Source organism: Diachasma alloeum, unplaced genomic scaffold (genome assembly GCF_001412515.2).
Source record: "Diachasma alloeum isolate Michigan unplaced genomic scaffold, Dall2.0 Dall_scaffold_00183, whole genome shotgun sequence".
NCBI lineage: Eukaryota > Metazoa > Arthropoda > Insecta > Hymenoptera > Braconidae > Diachasma > Diachasma alloeum.
Genome location: NW_021680349.1, coordinates 456 through 22,489, shown reverse-complemented (window position 1 = coordinate 22,489; position 22,034 = coordinate 456). Strand labels below are relative to the sequence as shown.

At 37.2% G+C, this 22,034-nt stretch overlaps 2 protein-coding genes across 2 annotated transcripts; both read left to right on the top strand.

Moving 5' to 3' along the window:
- Window positions 1-1,156: 1,156 nt before the first annotated feature.
- LOC107046498 (glutamate receptor ionotropic, kainate 2-like) lies at window positions 1,157-10,105 on the top strand. Its single transcript, XM_015269125.1, has 14 exons — window positions 1,157-1,238; window positions 3,393-3,548; window positions 3,622-3,812; window positions 3,897-4,217; window positions 4,286-4,390; window positions 4,526-4,702; window positions 5,245-5,460; window positions 5,535-5,760; window positions 6,670-6,889; window positions 7,253-7,390; window positions 7,658-7,856; window positions 8,452-8,683; window positions 8,764-9,023; window positions 9,890-10,105. The coding sequence occupies exons 1-14, from the start codon at window positions 1,157-1,159 to the stop codon at window positions 10,103-10,105; spliced, it is 2,739 nt and encodes a 912-aa protein (XP_015124611.1).
- Window positions 10,106-11,843: 1,738 nt separating this feature from the next.
- LOC107046489 (glutamate receptor ionotropic, kainate 2) lies at window positions 11,844-19,996 on the top strand. Its single transcript, XM_015269114.1, has 14 exons — window positions 11,844-11,925; window positions 12,055-12,210; window positions 12,284-12,474; window positions 12,559-12,879; window positions 12,950-13,054; window positions 14,325-14,501; window positions 14,564-14,779; window positions 15,346-15,567; window positions 16,119-16,342; window positions 16,425-16,562; window positions 18,183-18,381; window positions 18,523-18,754; window positions 19,440-19,699; window positions 19,760-19,996. Exons 1-14 carry the CDS (start codon window positions 11,844-11,846, stop codon window positions 19,994-19,996), a joined length of 2,760 nt encoding a protein of 919 aa, XP_015124600.1.
- The last annotated feature ends 2,038 nt before the right edge of the window (window positions 19,997-22,034 follow it).

Sequence of the window (22,034 nt, the reverse complement as noted above, 5' to 3'; positions counted from 1 at the left end):
ATGTCATTCACAAGTTATTGACAATTGAAAGGGGGCCGTTTTGCCCCACCCTCCCCTATGATTTTTGTGTGTTTTTTCATTTTTTCGATATCTCCTTTTCCCTTCTAAATTCCCGAGTTCTAGTCTTCCGATTCCAATCCATAAAGCACCAAAATGTCCTATTTACTTCCATCTTTGAGAACGTGTAGTTTTTTCCCTTCAATTACTAAATGCCTGCATAGACGAATTTTAAAAATCGTTGTAACACGTGAATTTTGATAATTCCGTCATGCTTCATTTTTTCGATAATTCTTTTTCCCTTCTAACTTTTCAAGTTCTACTCATCCGATTCAAATCCGTAATAGCACAAAATGTTCTATTCCCTGCACTGATAGAATGATTCATTTATTCCAAACGAGATTCGTTAACTATTAACGAATGGTAGAGTTGAATATGACCAAATGAATATTCGTTAATAGTTAACGAATGGTTCACTTGAATGGCGAAAGTCAAGTCAAACAAGGCTCCTCAAATGTACATTCGTTAACTATTAACGAATGAACATTTGGTGGGACCGAATAGACCCAAACCTCCAACAAAAATCCATTCGTTAACAATAACTAATCCGTTCTATCAGTGCGCCATCTTTGAGAACGTGTAGTTTTTTCCCTTCAATTACTAAATGCCCACATAGACAAATTTTAAAAATCGTTGTAAAACGTGAATTTTGATAATTCCGTCATGCTTCATTTTTTCGATATTTCTTTTTCCCTTCTAACTTTTCGAGTTCTATTCATCCGTTTGAAATCCAGAAAGCACCAAAATGTTCTATTCACTGCCATTTTTGAGAACGTGTAGTTTTTTTCTCAATTACTAAGTGCCTGGTCAGACGAATTTTTAAAAAGGATGTAAAACCTGAATTTTGCTAATTTTGGCATGCGTTTGATTTTTCTCATTATCTTCCATCAAACTTCACAATTGAACAAAAGTGTTCCGAACCGTACTAGAAATTAGGCAACATTCTAGATCTCTTCAATTTTCTATCTTGTTTTCCACAATTTCGTGAATTTGATGGGAAATTTCAAAAGCGTCTTTGGTCAATTTCTATTATACATCGATAAAAATGTATGAAATGCAGGTGTTTGAAGAAGTTATCGATACAGATTAAATCATCAAGATGAATCTATTTGCTCTGATATCGTTCTCCATTCTGGCTGCGATTCCGGCAGGACTTGCTGCACCAAAATCTTTAAAAGTTGGTAAGTGTCTTAACGAGCGCGGAAAAAATCTTTTCCATTTGTACACGGACGAAAAAATTTAATAGATAAACCTATCGAATTCGTTAGAAAATTTTATTGAATTTCTATTGAACTATTCTATAATTTTTGGCTGATTCTATTAAAATGTCTAATAGAAAATATTCAGTAGAAAAAGTCAATAGAATTCAATTTTTCTGTATAACTTATTCTATTGAGATATTTTCTATAGAATTTCCTCAGCTCAAATTTTCCAAGTTTTTTCGTTTGATTTTCTTGATGAGACGAAATGAAAAATAGAATAAAAAAACTCAGAAAATTTGAGTCGAGCAAATTCTGTAGAAAATATATAAAAAGAATAAGTCACAGAAAAATCAAATTCTGTTGACTTTTTCTATTGAATGTTTTCTATCGAACATGTCAATAGAATCCGCCAAAAACGAATAGAAAGTTTAATAGAAATTTAATAGAATTTTCTAACGAATTCGATAGCTTTTTCTATTAACTTTTTTCGTGCGTGTATTTCACTACTACTATTGTTACGGTTTTATAGACACCCACTTGGTGGGTATAGACACCCATTTTTACCTCGATTTGTGGCTCCCAACTCCCCGAACTGAAAATCGTGGAGAACCTCAGTAGTACAACCCGACCGATTGGGCGGCACCCTAGTGGAACCTTCTGTCACACTGACCAGAAAGACTCTACTACTTCCTTGTAGGCCACCACACCGTGCCTACCGGTCAGTAGTTTCTGTGCGATTGATGTGCCTCAATGCTCACCCATCCCAGCACTAACCACGCTGACCACTGCTGAGCTTAAGCTACACTTTGTTAACATTAATAAATACTCGAGTTGAATGGAACCGAATGAATAACTTTTCTTAATCCCTCACGGACGGGGCCCTTCTGTTACCAAGCGTAGTGTGTACTCAATACAACTCAAATTCGACTATTTCTAATGAATGGAAAATTATGAAACCGGTATCTAATTGAAGCTAGTATTCCGGTTTCCAATTTTGTTTGTTTGATCCAGTTATTCTTTATAGATTTGGAAATAATCAATTTTGAAAACAAGCGTTCACATTCGCATGAGTCGATCTCATGGATCGACCCCGTATGTAAGGGGTTGAAACTCCGTTGGTGGCATTGCACGGAGAGGAAAGTAGGATAATAATTACCTAGAAAATCGTGGCTGATTTTACTGTACGAATGGTGATCGTCGAGGATATTTTACGATTCGTGCGCTAAAAAAACACATCTATGGTCGCAAAAATTATCCTCGTATACAGTAAAATTTCAGACACGGATAGGGTATTTTTTTTGCACCCACACGGAGAGAAATGTTCAGTAAAAATTACGGAACTCACAGTTCGTTCACGGCTATAGGAATTTTTCACAGGAGATTCAGGTAAAAATAACAGAACGCTCTGGAAAAATTCCGCGATTTTATGTAAAAATTATGCGACAGTTCCGTAAAATTTCCTACAATCACATTTCGCTCTGGAATTACGGAAACAGATAATTTTTATTGAATATTTCTCTCCGTGCATCTGAAGCTCGTGGGGCCGCATGGAAGTGAAATCTTACTGAACGCGTTCGGTAAAAAATCATTCTTCGGAACAAACTATAAACGACATTATACGCAATATTAAGCAATCATTCACGTTCATTGGAATAATTTTCGATGGAATGCAGAGTAAATTTTACCGTTTCGGCATAAATTACCCTCTCGTTCAATAAATATTCCCAGACTAACGGAGAAAAATTCACTATTCGTCTGAATTCTCAAAAAAACTACTCCACTTGAAACTGGCATGAATAATTAATGACAAATTTGAAGGCAAAATGCTTGCAGGATGTTAATAGTTAACAAATGATTTAGTTGACCGCAAAAAAATTGGGCCAAATACACCATTTGTCAATAGTCAATAGTGTTTCCTCATAGTTCATGCTCCTTTCAAATTTCCACGCTTCTCCAACTCTTCATTAACTATTAATGAACGGACCTTAAAATACTTAAGCAAATCGATTGTTAACTATAAATCAATCCTTCAATCAGTGCAAGGTCTTAGTATTACTAGCACAGAAATGTACATTTATTGAAAAACATTTAAAATCTTCTGCGCTTATTTTCATAATAATCTCATTTCCACAGGAGCCATATTTCACGAAGAAGAACATGTCAACTACTTGGCATTTAACAGAGCTCTCGATGAATTACAAAAAGACGCCCTTCTATCGAGTTATCAGCTCGAGCCAATTATCATATGGGTGAATTATACCGCAGATAGCTTCAAGACATATCTTGCCGGCAAGTATGATCTAAAAAACACTAAATAGTCATCGAAGATATTCGTAATTACCATCAGTAATCTGAAATTTAGCTTGCCAACTCATTGAGCAAGGTGTGATAGCGATTTTCGGGCCTGGGAATCCATTCACAAGCAATATCGTCTCCAGTATCACATCAAGATATAATATTCCTCATATAGAATATACATTCAAACGAGTCGATGATTCCCACTTTTCCAATACAACTATCAATGTGTATCCAGATGCAGGAATCATCGCGGAGGTAAACAACAAATTATTCGCGAATGCAGTTGACTTTTACGACTTATAGCTTCGCAGAAAGCATGACAATTGATATTGATCACAGGCCCTCGCAGACCTTTTAGAGAGCATGCATTGGACACAGTTCACTGTGCTGTATGAAACCAACGACGGACTATCACGATTGCAGAAATTATTGGAGAAACATGGCCCGAAGGACTTTCCTGTAACGATACGCCAATTGAACCCAAGTTACGACAAACTGACAAATGAACCGGATTATCGACCTTTGTTGAAAGAAGTGGCCAATTCATCGGATTTCAATATTATTCTTGATGTTAGGCCTCATAATATAAAGAGAATTATAGAACAAGCTCGTGAAGTTAAAATGCTTCAGGAATACTGGCACTACCTGGTCACTGATTTGGTATACCAACGGAGTTATTATAATAAAAAAATATCAAATAACCGTAATTGTGATGATTTAATTTGCAGCATTCTCCCACGGAGATGATGGTGGACGTACTCAACAAATCCAGTGCGAATGTCACAGTACTTCAATTATTGACCGACGAAATTACTGAATATGATCTGACTACGGTAATAATAAAATTATTTGACTTCGTCAAATAATTTTCATAATGTTTTTACTTGCTGGGGTTCATACTAGCTTCGTCTCCGAAAATATCAACGGCCATTAATACCGCAAAATATTTCTTTTTTTATGCACTGCAGGTGGAAAGCGCAGTACTTTTCGATGGAGTTTTCATTCTCAATGAAGCTTTAGAGGTGTTCAAAAAACAAAGCAAGGATGATGAAGATGAGAGTATGGATATTCAGCCAGGATCATATACATGCAGTAATCCTGAAAAGTATGCCGCCGGACTCAGCATAGTGTCTCTCATACGAGGAGTTAGTATATCAATTAAAGATTTTTCACCACAGTGTCCGTAAAATGGCATTTGCACTTTTCGAAACGGTTTAGTGTGCGTAAAGCGGTTGTTTTCTGCACGTCGTAAACAAAAACAAAAAGTGGAGTTTTGCGTACTAGTAACATAATATAATATATTATTTTCTCATACCTGGTTGAAAAGCGCACTTTACGCACAACTGGAAAAAATGTTTCGAAAAGTGAAACATTCACTTCCTTCCTTTTCAGGGAAGTATCACAAAAATGAATTATTACCCAGAAAAATATCAGTAGCGAAGAGGTAAAACGGTACAAGTCAATTTTGACTATTGACCAGTTTTCAATGAATATCTCGAAATCTAAAGGAGATAGCAAAATTTTTGAGCTGCAATAAATGTATTATAAAAATTTCGCTATCTCCCTTAGATTCGGAAATATTACTCAAAACTCAACTGGGCGATAAGTCGACTTAAACCGCTTTACCACTTCGCTACTGATATATATTTCATCACTGTGATTGTATCGAGTGATATTTTCTCTCTAGATAACGACAGATGGAAGTGTAAGTGGACCAATTACTTTTCGTGAAAATGGGGGCAGATCATTCAAGTTGACATTTAAAGAATTTTACAATGAAAGAGTCACTACATCTGGTCATTGGGATGATGGACAGTTAACGGTAATTAGTACTCCAGCAGATCGTGAAGCCCACGCTCAACAAAGCATTGAAAAAAGAATGTTCATAGTCACCACGAGAAAGGTAGATATATCGCATCAATATGCAGGTATCGAACAGCATCGATGCGATATTTTTAATGATTGAATGGTTTTAAGGGAGAACCTTACGTAATGGAAGTATTAGACGGGTCTTCCAGAGGCTCGGCATTTCTGGGCACAACCAAACGTTATGAAGGCTACGCTGTTGACCTCATCGAGGAACTGGCAAAAATACTCAAATTTAGCTACAGTTTTGAACTCGTACCGGGTAATAACTACGGAAATGAGGACCCGAATACGAGACAGTGGGACGGCCTCATCGGTCGCCTTTTACGACGAGAAAGTATCAGTGATTACACGGAGAAAAAAGTTGGCGAAAAATTATGAAACAAATTAAGGATTGACGTAAGCTATTTTCGCGCTATTTTTTACGAGAGTAAATTTTTTTTCATCACGTTGTGACGAAAAGTGGACTTTTAGGCACGCGAATGTGGCGATGTGGCAATTTCCGCCACATTGTGATGAAAAATATTGTTCGTAACTCGTGAAAAAATGTTTTTTAGCTCGTGGGATTATATCACTCGCCTTCGGCTCGTGATATAAACCTCCCACTCGCCAAAAAACACTTTTTTGCACTCGTTACGAAGTATACTATTTTGTCACTGCTGCTACGTTCAGCCCGTGTCGAAAAGTGCCTTTTCGTTTACTAGTAAACGAAAAGTCGAAACTCGGCTTCGCCTCGGGCCGCCAACTTCACACTCGTTGCCACCCCGTCGCACTTTTATCGAAATATACTATTATGGTCAAATATCATGAAACTTCGGCAAATCGTTCTTCGAACAATTATAAGATGATCGATCTATCGCTCAGGTGTCACGGTGTCACCGGATTCCCAAATGAATGGCCCCTCGGGAAAAATTGTTTCGAAAAGTGCACTTTTCAGGCAAGTAGCACAAAAATGATTCGGCATGGGAGCATGTGTGAAACGAACTCTACGCACGAGAATTCACTTTACGCACGCTCGTGAACTTTACACAAAACAACCGCTTTACGCACAATAAACCGTTTCAAAAGGTGCACTTGGAAGGCGAGTATTAAGAAAAGGATCTTTTACTAAATTACATTGCGCTCCATGATCATTTAATTTACAGTAAAATGTGCCAAGATTTTGTACACAATCTTTCTCCAACGTTTCTCTCCGTGACAATCCTGCCCACTGGCCAGAATTAATAATAATTGATATTTCAGGAAGCAGATTTGGCAATATGCGATCTCACGATAACAAAAGCACGAGAAACCGCTGTAGATTTTACAATGCCATTCATGGATCTGGGTATAAGTATTTTATTCGCTAAATCAGAGACTAAAGAGCCGGAGCTTTGGTCGTTTCTTTCACCATTCTCTGCTGATGTTTGGATATACGTGACAACAGCTTACGTTTCTGTGTCCGTCTTGCTTTTCGTGCAAGCGAGGTATCACAGTTTCACGTTATTCACACGGAGAGAAATTTTTTAGGAAAATTCTAGTGTTAGCACGGGAAAAGAGGCACAAAGTGATAGCTAGAAAAAAATTCCAGTGCCAGCACTAGAAATTTTATTGGGGAAAACGCGAATTTTCCCCCGTATTTCTGTGAAAATTTCACAGAAATCCCCAGAAATTTTACCAGAAATACCAAGAAATTTTACCTTAACAGCACTAGAATTTTTCACAGCTGGTGGATTGTGATTTTTTCCAGTACTCGTACTAGAATTTTTCTAGAAAATTTCTCTCCGTGCATTACAATCACCGGATATATTTGAGGAGGAATCGATTCAATAATGAGATTTTCCTTGAAGGATGGCTCCTGAAGAGTGGATTGCTCCTCAACCTAGTAGTACTGAGCCTGAAGAACTAGAGAACAGTTTTGACCTGATGAATTCAATGTGGCTGACTGCCGGGTCGCTTGTACAAGCTGGTTCAGACATTCTTCCTAGGTAAAAAAAAATCTAAAAAAACAGGGAAGAGTGAGCAAAGTGAAACAATGGTACTTCTGCATTGTTTTTTACTTTTGTCGATCGTCTTGCGGGTGTTGTGGCTAGGGTTCGATGCAGTTTAGACAACCGCGGGGTCAAAATTCTCAAGCAATCACCTGTTATCCCCATTTTACCCCAGTATTTCCCCTACATGAAGAGCTATAAAAAGGAATGATTCGTCAAGGTACACTTTTATCCTTTCATTTATTCGAATTATAAAAAATTCAGGGCCCCGTCAATCCGCATGGTAGCAGGCATGTGGTGGTTCTTCGTCCTCATAATGGTATCTTCTTACACTGCGAACTTAGCTGCCTTTCTCACTGCCACAAAAAAGGATGTATCCATTGGTAGTGTCACAGAACTCGCTGCCCAAACGAAAATCAAATATGGAGCTATAAAAGGTGGTTCAACTGCTGGATTTTTCAAGGTGAATCGATATAATCATATACTGTTGAAAAAATTTTGCTGAACTTTTCGGAAAGACACCGTGAATTCGATTTAAGGGGAAAGAGCGAATGGAATTTCAAGTTTCTCTGAAAATTGAAGAAAAGGCCAACTTTTTTAGCGGCAGAAGGACGGAAATTGCACAATTTATATGAATTTTCGAGTGAAAATGAATATTCACTGCCAAATTCCCTTGGATTTTCAGGGAATTCCTTTAGAATTCATGGAATTGCAGGAATTTTTGAAGGCTCCTGAAGAGTGGATTGCTCCTCAACCTAGTAGTACTGAGCCCTGATACCCTGGAAATTCATAAAAATCTCTCCTGGAATTCCAAATTCCTCTGGAATTCCTGATTTCTCATTAATTTCCCCAGATAATTTAAACTGAAATTCACAGTTCTCACAGATTTTTCCATGAAATGATGAATTTTCAATGACAAAATTCGTTGAAATTTCAGTGGAAATGTTACTTGTTAGAAATTTCCAAGACCTTACCGAAAATTTAAGTGAAAAATTGTCAACAATATATGTTATCTGCCAACATAGCTGTGAAATACACATTGAGATAATTTCCCACAGGGTTCGAATACCTCAATATATCAAAGGATGTGGGCAGCAATGAGCGAAGCGAAACCAAGCGTCTTCCCCAAGAACAATGACCAAGGTGTGGAAAGAGTTGCTAAGGGGAAACAAACTTACGCTTTTCTCATGGAATCAACTGGCATTGAGTACGCTATAGAGCGCAATTGCGAGCTGATGAAGGTCGGCGACCTACTTGACAGCAAAGGATACGGAATTGCGCTACCACCCAGTACGCTGAGATATTTTTCCTGACTGACGTTATCCGTCTGTTCAAATGATTCCCTCAATCTTGACGAGATCGATTTTCAGATTCACAGTACCGCACTCTATTCAGTCAAGGCATCCTCAAACTTCAGGAGAGGGGTATCTTACGTCAGTTGAAAGAGAAATGGTGGCTGCAGGGTAGTAAAAACTGCACTGCCAATGAACCAGAACCGTCTTCGGGGGAACTCAGTATGGCTCACGTTGGGGGCGTTTTCTTGGTTTTCATATTCGGCCTTTTCTTGGCTTTTGTTTTCGCAGTATTTGAATGCGTATGGAATGTGCGGAAAATTGCCGTTGAGGAGAAAGTGAGTATTTTATGTAAACGATAGAAACATGAGGTAAAAATGGGTTAAATGGTAGATGGAGAGATTAGAAATCTCTCCATTCTTTATTCTATTATTCTATTATTCTTTATTGTATTATTCTTTAGAAAAATTCTAGTGCTGGTACCGAAAAAAATCCCAATCCACCACACACGAAAGAATATTTAATGGAAAAACTTAGCGAATTCGTTACAAAATTCTATTGGATTTCTATTGAATTTTCTACTATTAGTTTTCGGCCGATTCTATTGAAATGTTAAATAGAAAATATTCAATGGTAAAAGTCAATAGAGTTCGATTTTTCGATATAATTTATTCTCTTCAGATGTTTTCTATAGAATTTCCTCGGCTCAAATTTTCTGTTTTTGTTTTTTCATCCTATTTTTCTGTTTTTCTCATCAAGAAAATCAACCAAAAAACTTTGTAGAAAATATTTCAATAGAATAAGTTATATAGAAAAATCGAATTCTTCTGAATTTTTCTGTAGAATATTTTCTATTGAACATTTCAATAGAATCGATCAAAAACTAATAGAAAGCACAATTGAAATCCAATAGAAGTGTCTTGCGAATTCGCTAGGTTTCTCTATTAAATTTTTTCATCTGTGACCGGCTATGAAAAATTCTAGTGCTACTAAGGTACAATTTCTAGGCGATTTCGGATCAAATGACTGGGAATTTCTGTGAATATTTCATATAAAAACGGGAAAAACTCCAGTGCCGGCATCGGAAATTTGATTAAGTAGCATGTGAATTTTTCCATAGCCGTCACTTTTTCCCGCGCTAGCACTAGTCTTTCTAGAGAATTTTTCTCCCTGTAATATTCTGAAATTACTCGCATTATTTCAGATCACACCTCTTGCGGCATTTATTGAGGAATTCAAATTTGCTGTGAATGTCACCGCGTCGAAAAAGCCTGTAAACATATCAAAATCGGGCCAAAGTAGTCGTAATTCAGGTGAACAATCAGTCAACGCAGCGGCTAGCGAACGCTCAAAGGGAGGATCCTTTCTTGAACTGGATACTTTGGGTAACAAGAATAAACAACAAAGAGAGTCTGAATGAATGGTCATTCGTAACGATGACGATGTCGTGCAGAAACAATCATCAAAAGTTTACGCACAGATCTCCACGGATCTACCATTTCTAAAATTTGAATAATAGCAATACTATGATAAGTGTAAATCAATCATATTGATTGAAAAAAATGTCAGTAAAGACATAAATGTGCATAAGACATGAATCTCCTAATCTTGTCAGTTGGTTTTTCTTAATGCAATTTCCCTTTTCTTCGTCTATTGTAATTCGTAACTCATTCCTTTATTTAATTTTGTTTGTGAGGGCTGTTTTTGTCGGAAATTCCCGGTACACTTTTTGGCAATTTTTATCGAATTTAATTATCACTGAAATTTCAAGGTATTTCGTCATTGAAAATTCAGAATTTCGTGGAAAAATCAAAGAGAGCTGTAAATTTCAGTTCCATTTTTTCCTGAAGATGAATAGAAAACAAGAAAATTTCGCCATTTCATATTTCACTGAAAATTCAATGTAATTGAGCATTGAATATTCATATTAGATTGGAAATTCAAATAAACTAAGGAATTCTCGTTTGTATGCGGCTGAAAATTGTGAAATTTTACTGAATTTTCAGTGAAATCGGAAATTTCATAAGTTTTTCCCCTAAATCGTATTCAGTGTTACTGTCATGAAAATTAGTAGTCAACTGTCCGTGCAATTTCATTTTTATTCTATTAGTGTATGAGGTAGAAAACTTTTTCGCGATTTAACCGAGCAATGCGAGGTTGAAGTGCACGGAGAGAAATATTGAATAAAAATTACGTATCTTTTCCGTAATTCCGGAGCGAAATGTGGTTGTAGAAAATTTTACGGAACTGTCACCAAATTTTTCTGGAGCGTTCCCTAATTTTTATCTGAATCGCCTGCGAAAAATTACGATACCGTCACTTAAATTTTCTGATTCAATTCCGTAATCGATGAGTGAGTTGTGAGTTCCGTAATTTTTACTGAACATTTCTCTCCGTGTGGCGGTTTATCGGGCCTAGCGATGAAATAGTATATTTCATCATCAGGTCGAAAAAAACTTTTCTAGCGAATATGAGTTTGCAGCCCGAGCCGAAGGCGAGGAATGACAAAAAGGTAATTTTGTCGGTCTCTACTGACAGGTATAATTATTACGTTGACCTTAGCATATCTCCAAACAGCAAAAACCACTCTACTCACCGCTATTCATCAGATATATTCTTTTGAAATTGAAGTTTCCGTCTTCTGGATAGTTTCATATTCCACTCGTCAATATATGTTGTTGACGCTTTCCGCCAATTTTCGATAGTCTCCATGTCGTACCAAGAATCAATCTCCAATATCCACGTGAATTGGGAAAAACCCAAATACTCAAAATTAGAATTTGGAGAGTTCTATGCTTTCGCAGGAAATGATCATGAGGGAGTGCAAATATGACTAGGCCAAATCGCTAAATTTAGAATCCTTAACTTGTTAGACTCCCACGGAATGTTAGAGATGCAGTATAGATACACGACTGCGTCTTCAGAAGTAGTGTACATCGACCTCAATGTTTAATCAAATGTTGTGTTCCTCAAGAAATCACGTAATAATATTTCAGTCTTCTAACGCGCCGCTGAATGGTTCTGACGAGTATCAAGTATATACTCTTATCCCTTTCAACATTATCTATGTGTGCAAGTGAAGAGCTTCATATCAGATCATACTTATTTGAATGACTTACAGGTATATCCATGATCCTTATATAGACTGAGTCAACGCGATGACTCTATTTGCTTTGGGAGTATTCTTCTTCGTGACTGTCATTCCTACGGGATTTGCTGCACCAAAATCCTTAAAAGTTGGTGAGTGCGTCTCAACTGGCGCGGGAAGATATATTTTTATTTAAAAAAAATCTAGATCCCTGATGACCATAATTCCCTCTTGCTCTAATTTTACGGTGAGTGGAATTTAAACGTTTCATTCTTCCATAGGAGCCCTGTTTCACGAAGAAGAACAAGCCAACTACTTGGCATTCAACAGAGCTCTCGATGAAATACAAAAAGACGCACTTCTATTGAGTTATCAGCTTGAGCCAATTACCGTATGGGTGAATTGCAGCACAGATAGCTTCAAGACATATCTTGCCGGCAAGTATGATCGAAAAAACACTAAATAGTTATCGAGGATATTCGTAATTACCTTCAGTAATCTCAAATTTAGCTTGCCGTCTCATTGAGCAAGGTGTGATAGCGATATTCGGGCCTGGGAATCCACTCACAAGCAATATCGTCTCCAGTATCACATCAAGATATGATATTCCTCATATCGAATATATATTCAAACGAGTCGATGATTCCCACTTTTCCGATACAACTATCAATATGTATCCAGATGCAGGAATCATCGCGGAGGTAAACAACAAATTATTCGCGAATGCAGTTGATTTTTACGACTTATAGCTTCGCAGAAAGCATGACCATTGATATTGATCACAGGCCCTCGCAGACCTTTTAGAGAGCACGCATTGGACACAGTTCACTGTGCTGTATGAAACCAACGACGGACTATCACGATTACAGAAATTATTGGAGAACCATGGCCCGAAGGACTTTCCTGTAACGATACGCCAATTGAACCCAAGTTACGATAAACTGACAAATGAACCGGATTATCGAACTTTGTTGAAAGAAGTGGCCAATTCATCGGATTTCAATATTATTCTTGATGTTAGGCCTCATAATATAAAGAGAATTATAGAACAAGCCCGTCAAGTCAAACTTCTTGAGGATTACTACCACTATCTGATCACGGATTTGGTATACCAACAGAATTATTATTAAGATTTAACAAATCAAATGACGATAATTGTGATCATCTTATTTGCAGCATTCGCCCACAGCCATGATAGCGGAAATTCTCAACAAATCGAGTTCAAATGTGACGGTCCTTCAATTATTAACCGACGAAATTACTGAATATGATTTGACTACGGTAATAATCGAGGATAAGTCAACAAAGATCGTTGTTGAGAGTGAACCCGGCTATATAAATATCAGAAATATTTATGGTTATTGATACGGTAATAGTATATTTCGATATGCGTGCGGAAAAAGGGTTTCCCCAGGAATATTAAACCCTTTTCGCATCACAATGCGTCTAAAGTGGGGTTTTGCGCGTTATTAGTATATTGTGTTACTAGTGTGTAAACTTGCACTTTTGTCTTGCACTTGCCCGCACAGGTTACACATACTATTTTTTGTGATACCTACCTAAAAAATGGACTTTTTGACACGGTTAAGTGTGCATAAAATTGTTTTCCGCATGGCGTGAGTAAAGTTAACTTTATTCCATTACCGTTCCGAACACTAAACTGTAGTAACGATAGGATGTGTTACACGTGCGTGCAAAAAAAGGGATCTTTACGCACTAACAACACGATCTACTAAATTGTTTTTTGCATGGGGTGCGTAAAGTTCAACGTTGTGTGTAAAGCAAATTTCAAGCGCGTACACGGAGAGAAATTTTGTAGAAAAATTCTACACTGTTAAAAAAATTCAACCGAATTTTCTAGAAAATGACACTGAATTCCATTTAACGGAAAAAAGTCTATGAAACTTCAAGTTTCCCTGAAAATTCAAGGAAATTCTTGATTTTTCAGTGGAAGAACCATGAAGATTTCGAAATTTCCAGGAATTCTCAATGTAAACATAATAATTCAATAAGAAATTGCTCTGAAATTTAAAAAAATTGAAGATTCAAGGACATTTTTGCTTGAATTTTCCTAATTTCCATTCATTTTCATGGAATAATTTAACTGAAATTTAAAATTTCCATGAATTTTCCACGAAAACCACGAATTTTCAATGGTAAAATTTTCTGAAATTTCAATGAAACCGTCACTTGCTTTATATTTCAAGACTAAAGCCTGGAAACTTAGTGAAAAATTTTTAACAGTGTAGTACGAGTACTGGAAAAAATTACAATCCACCAGCTGTGAAGAATTCTAGTGCTGTTAAGGTAAAACTTCTTGGTATTTCTGGTAAAATTTCTGGGGATGTCTATGACATTGTTATAGAAATACGGGGAAAAATTCACGTTTTCCCCAATAAAATTTCTAGTGCCGGCACTGGAATTTTTTTCTGGCCATCACTTTGCGCCTCTTTTCCCGTGCTAGCACTAGAAATTTTCTAAAAAAATTCTCTCCGCCTAAAGTAAATATCGTTTTGCACTTACTCAAATATCGTTTTCCCACCCGCTGCAGGTGGAAAGCGCCGTAATTTTTGATGGAGTTTTTGTCCTCAATGAAGCTTTAAAGCTGTTCAAAAAACAGCGCGAGAATGATGAAGATGAGGGTGTGGATATTGAGCCAGGATCATATATCTGCAGTAATCCTGGGAAGTATGCTGCTGGCCTTAGCCTAGTGTCTCTCATGCGAGGGGTTGGTATATCAATGGAAGATTTTTCGTTACTCTGATATACTGGCTGATATTTTTCCTCCAGATAACGACAGATGAGAGTGTGAGTGGGCCAATACTCTTCCGTGAGGGTGGTGGCAGATCCTTCAAATTGACATTGAAAGAATTTTACAATGAAAGAATTTCCACGTCTGGTTACTGGGATGATGGAGAAGTGACGGTTATTGGTACTCAAGAAGATCGTGAAGCACAGGCGCAACAAAGCATTGAAAAAAGAATATTCACAGTCACCACGAGACTGGTAGGTATATGATGTTAGAGTAGAGTCTTGCAAGTTGCAGCGAAGGGGCTGTAGGGGAACCCATTTCCACGAATTCGGGAGCTTCCTATACACCGAGAAAAAAAAAGTTTTTATTTTTCGAGACATGTCACTCATTTTTAGGAATCAATCTCCAATTATTGGCGATACTTAGCGCTGACTTGAATAAGCCTGATCACCACTGATTTCTATCACTGAAATTTGGTGATAGATTCCTAAAAATTGGGCATGGGCTCCTGAAAATCAGCGACATTTCCCTGGAAATTAGTGACAATGTCACTGAAAATTGATGATAATGTCACTAAAAATTTGTGCGAGTCACTTAATTCCAGAATTTCGCTCTCTTTGAATTTCGCAATCGCGAATCCCTAATAATTGGAGATACATTCCAAGTTTTTAGAAAATTTTGAAACCAATTTTTTGCGCCTGTGTTTCATTTCGGTAGACACTGAAACACGATAAGGTAGAAAGGTATTGCATCTATCGAGAGGCAACTGTAATACACAGTTTTCGAACAGTATTGACAGGAATCATTGATTGGTTTTAAGGGAGAACCTTATGTAATGGAAGTGACAGACGGGTCTTTGAGGGGAACGGCATTTATAGGCACAAATAAACGTTATGAGGGCTATGCTATCGATCTCATCGACGAACTGGCGCAATTACTCAAATTTACCTACAATTTTGAGCTTGTGCCGGGTAATAACTACGGAACTGAAGATCCGGAGTCGCGACAGTGGGATGGTCTCATCGGTCGTCTTTTACGACGAGCAAGTATCAGTGAATACAATATTATCCAATAGCTGAAATTAGTAAAGTACTGAATTTCGTCATTAGACCGAAAACAACTTTGTGTCATTCCGGCCGTACACTGATAAACTGATTCATTTATTCCAAACGAGATTCGTTAACTATTAACGAATGGTAGAGTTGAATATGACCAAATGAATATTCGTTAATAGTTAACGAATGGTTCACTTGAAAAGTGAAAATCGAGTCGAACAAGACTCCTCAAATGCGCATTTGTTAACTATTAACGAATGAACATTTGGTGGGAGCGAATAGACCCTCGTCTCCAACCAAATCCATTCGTTAACAATAACTAATCCTTTCTATCAGTGTAATATAGCGCTTATGACAAAAAATATCGCTCGTCACACGGCCTAAAAAACTTTCCTGCTCATATAGTTCGACTTCAGTTCGGGCTGCAAACTCATATTCGCCAGAAAAGTGTTTTCGGCCTTATGACGAAATATACTATTTCGCGTAGCGTCCGTGAAGCCCTGCCGTACGGCCGGAATGACAAAAATTAATATTTCAGGAAGTAGATTTGGCAATATGTGATCTCACGATAACAAAAGCTCGAGAAAGTGCAGTTGATTTCACAATGCCATTCATGGATCTTGGAATAAGTATTTTATTCGCTAAATCAGAAACCAAGGAGCCGGAGCTTTGGTCATTCCTTCGGCCATTCTCTGTGGATGTTTATATATACTTGGCTACAGCTTGGGTTTCCGTGTCCCTGCTGTTTTTCTTGCAAGCAAGGTATCGCAGTTTCACATTATCCATTACAGTCTTCAGATATATTTCGCAAGTAATGAATCCAATGATGGCATCTTCTTTGAAGGATGGCTCCTGAAGAGTGGGTTGCTGATCGACCTTCTAATTCTGAACCCGAGGAACTGGAGAATAGTTTTGACCTGAAGAACTCACTGTGGCTGACTACTCCATCGATTGTACAAGCGGGTTCAGATATACTTCCTAGGTAAACGGTTTTCCGAAAAGTATATGAGACATTACCCTTAGTGACCTAATAATGGAACGTATTGCTTTCAACAACTTAGAAGTATTGTTAAGTGGATAATTTTGGCTTCAGAGAAAGTACACTGAGAAAAAATTTTTCTAATATCTGAAACATATTTTCTTGAGACAAGTAAATTTTCTTCAATTGCTTCATCCTCTCAGGCATCTCAACTCACATGGCCCGAGAAAAGCCTCATGCCTTAAAATATTCTTGTACTCAAGTATAATTTTGTTGTAAATGAACTTACTTAAATCGCGCAGAAGAATCGTCAATCTTCTAGTCTTTATTGTTTTCATGATTTTTTCGTTATGCACTTCCAATATTGCAATATGGAAAATATTCATGACGTAACGCGGAACGATAGTGATGAAAGAAAATTTATTCGAGTTCCGTGAAGTGCACACATTCTGAGATTTAAGCCATTGAAAATAATTTACTTCTCTCAAGAAAATATGTTTCAGATATTAGAAATTGTTTTTTTCAGTGTATACAACCCATAGTCTCCATTTAACTTTGTTCATCACAGCAAATATATAGGCTCACACGGATTTTCGGCTAAATATAACACGGATTCCATAACCGGGTCACTGCAGTATACGCTTTGCATTAACAACAATATATCAACACCTCATCAACAGAGCTTAATAATAAGCGTATCTACATAGGGAACTCATAAAATTTACGCTTGTCTGTTATTAAGGTGTCGATAAGTGTATACTTCCGCATGAAAAGTGCTCACTTTGTCTTCCTTTTCTTCTGTCAGACCATTCTTGTCTTTCAAGGAATATCTCATTTCGAAAAAGGACATCACCTTTTCATTCAGTAACTTCCTCCTTAGCCCGAAGAGCACCGATTTCTTGTCTGAAACCCAACATAAATTGATCAACTACACGGAGAGAAATATTCAATAAAAATTGCGTATCTTTTCCGTAATTCCGGAGCGAAATGTGGTTGTAGGGAGTTTTACGGAACTGTCACGGAATTTTTCCGGAGCGTTCCGTAATTTTCATCTGAATCTCCTGTGAAAAATTCCGATACCGCACTGAGAGAAAAATCTGAAGTTCAATTTACAATAAGAAAATAGTTGAGGCATTTTGGTGAACGATACGATTTTTTTTTGTATGCGGCACATAACATTATACTAACTTCACAAGCGTAATTTTTGCAAATCAAAATGCAGTTGAACTAACCCAAGTTCAAAAGTAACCACGACAAATCTATCGTGAGGAGAACTATAAAATAGTTGCAATGACTACATTCCATGGTAGTAATTACTTCTCCGGCCATAGTTACCGTAACCCATGAAAAATTGTTGAGGACTTTTTGACTATAATTCGATGGTGATGGAATATAGTCAGAAGAATTATATTTTTCTCTCAGTAGATTCCGTAATCGGTGAGTGAATTGTGAGTTCCGTAACTTTTACTGAACATTTTTCTCCGTGTATGCATGCGATGTTTTTCGCTCAAGCATTGATTTTTGTGATATTATGACGATTTTTCTCTTAGTGTATGATCCGTCACTGTGAGCTTTCGCAGTGACTTCCCTTTTCATTTCTTTCAACTTTGATTAACAATTTAGGGCCGATTCCACTCGTTTGGCAGCATCTATGTGGTGGTTCTTCATCCTTATAATGGTATCTTCTTGGACTGCGAACCTAACTGCCTTTCTCACTGCGACGAAAAAGGATGTATCTATCAGTAGTGTGACAGAACTCGCTGCCCAAACTAAAATCAAGTATGGAGCTATAAGAGGCGGTTCAACAGCCGGATTTTTCAAGGTGAACTCCGCTCACGCGCTCAAATCGACCGCTCAGCTCCGCTTGACTGCAGCAAGCGGGGCTCGAGCGGAGAGATCTCTACATGGCGTTTTTCATTTGCCAATAGGATTGTGGAACATAAATTGGGACAATTTTCGATAGGGTTCGAATACTACAATCTATAAAAAAATGTGGGCAGCAATGAATGAAGCAAAACCAAGCGTCTTCACTGAGAAAAATGAGGAAGGTGTTGAGAGGGTTGATAAGGGAAAGAGAACTTATGCTTTCCTCATGGAATCGACTGGTATTGAGTACGCTATAGAACGAAATTGCAATCTGGTGAAAGTCGGCGACCTGCTTGATAGCAAAGGATACGGAATTGCTCTGCCGCCTAGTACGTTGAGATATTTTTTGTCATTGCATTATGAAAAAAATATTCGTCAATCTGCCGAAAGAAATTTTTCCGGCGAATATGAGCTTGCAATCCGAGCCGAAGGCGAGGACAGCAATCATATCAGCTATAAAAATTTACGCGAAAGCTTTTTTCATCACTTATGGGTAAAGTGAAATTTTACGCACACTCATATCAAAATAGATTACTTTTGGCTTAGTGACGGAATATACTATTTTCAGGCATGAAAAAAATTAATAGAAAACCCTAATGAAGTCGCTAGACAATTCTATTGGATTTCAATTGAACTTCCTATTAATTTTTGGCCGATTATATTGAAATGTTCAATAGAAAATATTCCACAGAAAAAGTCAATAGAATTAGATTTTTCTATACAACTTAGTCTATTGAGATACCGTCTATAGAATTTCCTTGGCTCAAATTTTCCAAGTTTTTTGTTTGATTTTCTTGATGGAAAGAAAAGAAAAATAGAATGAAAAAACTTGGAAACTTTGAACCGAGGAAATTCTATAGAAAATATCTCAATAGAACTGGCTAAAAATTAAGAGAAAGTTCAATGGAAATCCAATAGAACTATCTACCGAATTCGCCAGGATTTTTTATTAAATTTTTCCATACGTGTCTCGTTTCACATGATCCCCTTAATCTTCAAGAAATCGATTTTCAGATTCACCGTACCGCACTCTTTTCAGTGAAGGCATTCTCAAGCTTCAGGAGAGGGGTATCTTGCGTCAATTGAAAAACAAATGGTGGTTGCAAGGTAGTAAAAACTGCACTGCCAATCAACCACTACCGTCGTCGGGTAGACTGACTATGGTTCACGTTGGGGGTGTTTACTTGGTTTTCATATTCGGCCTTTTCTTGGCTTTTCTTTTTGCAATATTCGAGTGCATATGGAATGTACGGAAAATAGCCATTGAGGAAAAAGTGAGTGTTTAGATGTATAATAGGCAGAAATGGAGTGTAATAGGCGTGAATTGATTTCAGATCACACCACTTGAAGCATTCATCGATGAATTCAAATTCGTTGTGAATGTGACTGCCCACACTAAGCCCGTTAGAAGATCAAAATTAGTTAATAGCAGTCGCAGTTCGACTGAAGGATTTGCTACTGCGGTAGCTGCGAAACGCTCGATGGGAGGATCATTTCTTGAATTGGATATTTTGAATAGCACAGATAGCAACAAACAAAATCCGAATAATATGACTGATCATACGGAGTAATAATTATACCTTGCAAAAGCAATCATCGCAGGAATGTATTTCCCTGCATAAAAGTACTAATCTCTTCATTTGTAACTACACAACAACAGTTATGAAGGGCTGACAGGCGGTTGTTTGCTGTCCGATTTTCAACCTTCTATTTTTCATTGGCTAAATTATCTCTGTCACAACCCTGGGACAACTAATGGGTTGAAAATAAGAATAAATAAATGCTCTGATCAAGGCATTGGTTCTGATCAAGGCGAAGCGTTGGAGATTAGCGAAAGAATTTATTTTTCTACTTTTCCCTTTGTTTCGTTAATTATGTAAAATTGCTGTGATGATCATTAATGATTGAATAGCAACGAGAGTTAAAGGCTAAGAAGTAAGATAAATGAAAACGGTTGGAATAATTATGGGGCATTTAAATTTCTTTGAAAGATCACATTTAATATAATGGTTCCTCAATTAGATGGACGGGTATCCCCACCGGCATCTCCTTCAAACGGCACGGTAATTAGTAAGAAATATATAATTAAGGTATTTAAAATTAAATTCAAAAGCGAATGGTAAGTCATTAATAAAGGATTTCCTAATTGTTGTTGTGTAGTTAGATAAATACTATCACTTAAATATCACCACGAGTGTTCGATCACATCTCCATGGATGTATTATAGCTGAAATTGAAATGATAACGAAAATTACGAGACTAAAAACTTCGCGATGCCGCAATACGAATTGACACAATATTGGCATCACTATCGTATTGTATGAAAATTACTGTTAAAAGTATCGTCTCGTATTGTCTTCATATCGAATTCAATGTAGGCGAGTAGATTGCTCTATAACTTTGTCATAGTATAGCTATTTTCGCCAATAAATGAGCAATATGCTTCCAAATAGACATTTATTTGTCTTTGAATAAAAATAGAAATAATTTATGTGAAAAACTGCAGAGATGCATTCAGAAAGTTTATTCTAAACATTTCCCTTCCATCATCAAGTTCCTGTCTCGATGCAAAACTAAAAAAAAGTTCTTCTGAAATAACAAAATGAAAGGACTAACGAATCAAAAAATCTTTTGGATGAACAAAGACTAATAAAAGATTTGGGTACTGAACGAAATCAGATCCCAAATCATATTATTATGTGTTAATAATATTCATAGAAATGAATAGACTTTTTGTACAAAACAAGATCATTTAATAGAAAGTTTCATCGACGTATAATCAACTCACCGATTGATTCCAAATTCTTCTCACGTAAAATTCGCGCAGATAATAAAAAAACTAGAGAATTCGTTCGATTCCATAGTCCCGTAGTGAAAATATGAAAATATCTTCAATCAACATCCATTTCCTCTTCACCATCACTATCACTTTCATCTTCACTTGAATCCTCTTCAGACCCTGAGGAGTCTGAATCCAACCACACTTGGGATGAGACATCATCTTCAATGATTTTCTGCCATTCCTCCAACTTATGGAGATCTGAAATAATGAATAAATCGATGGGAATTCACATCGCGAATGTGTCAGAGTCATATCACTAGAGGGGTGGGTGACAAAAATGACCGGTCAAATGATCGTCAATGACCACCGCGCGGAGAATCTGACCATATGGTCAGAAAAAAAAATGACCATCGTCCATAAGCATGAAATGACCAAATAAATTTTGGGCCGTGACTATTCGCACCATTGCGTGAATCACTCCCGTACACTCCACGCATGCGTGAAGTTTGTGTGTTTCACGCAGTCGAAGTTTTATACACCTGTGTTTCACGCAGTCGAAGTTTTATACACCTGTGTTTCACGCAGTCGAAGTTTTATACACCTGTGTTTCACGCAGTCGAAGTTTTATACACCTGTGTTTCACGCAGTCGAAGTTTTATACACCTGTGTTTCACGCAGTCGAAGTTTTATACACCTGTGTTTCACGCAGTCGTATTCAGATACTCCTGTGTATTTCACACTCCTATGTGTATAAAGACACAGGTGTATAAAACTTCGACTGCGTGAAACACAGGTGTATAAAAATACAACTGCGTGAAACACACAGG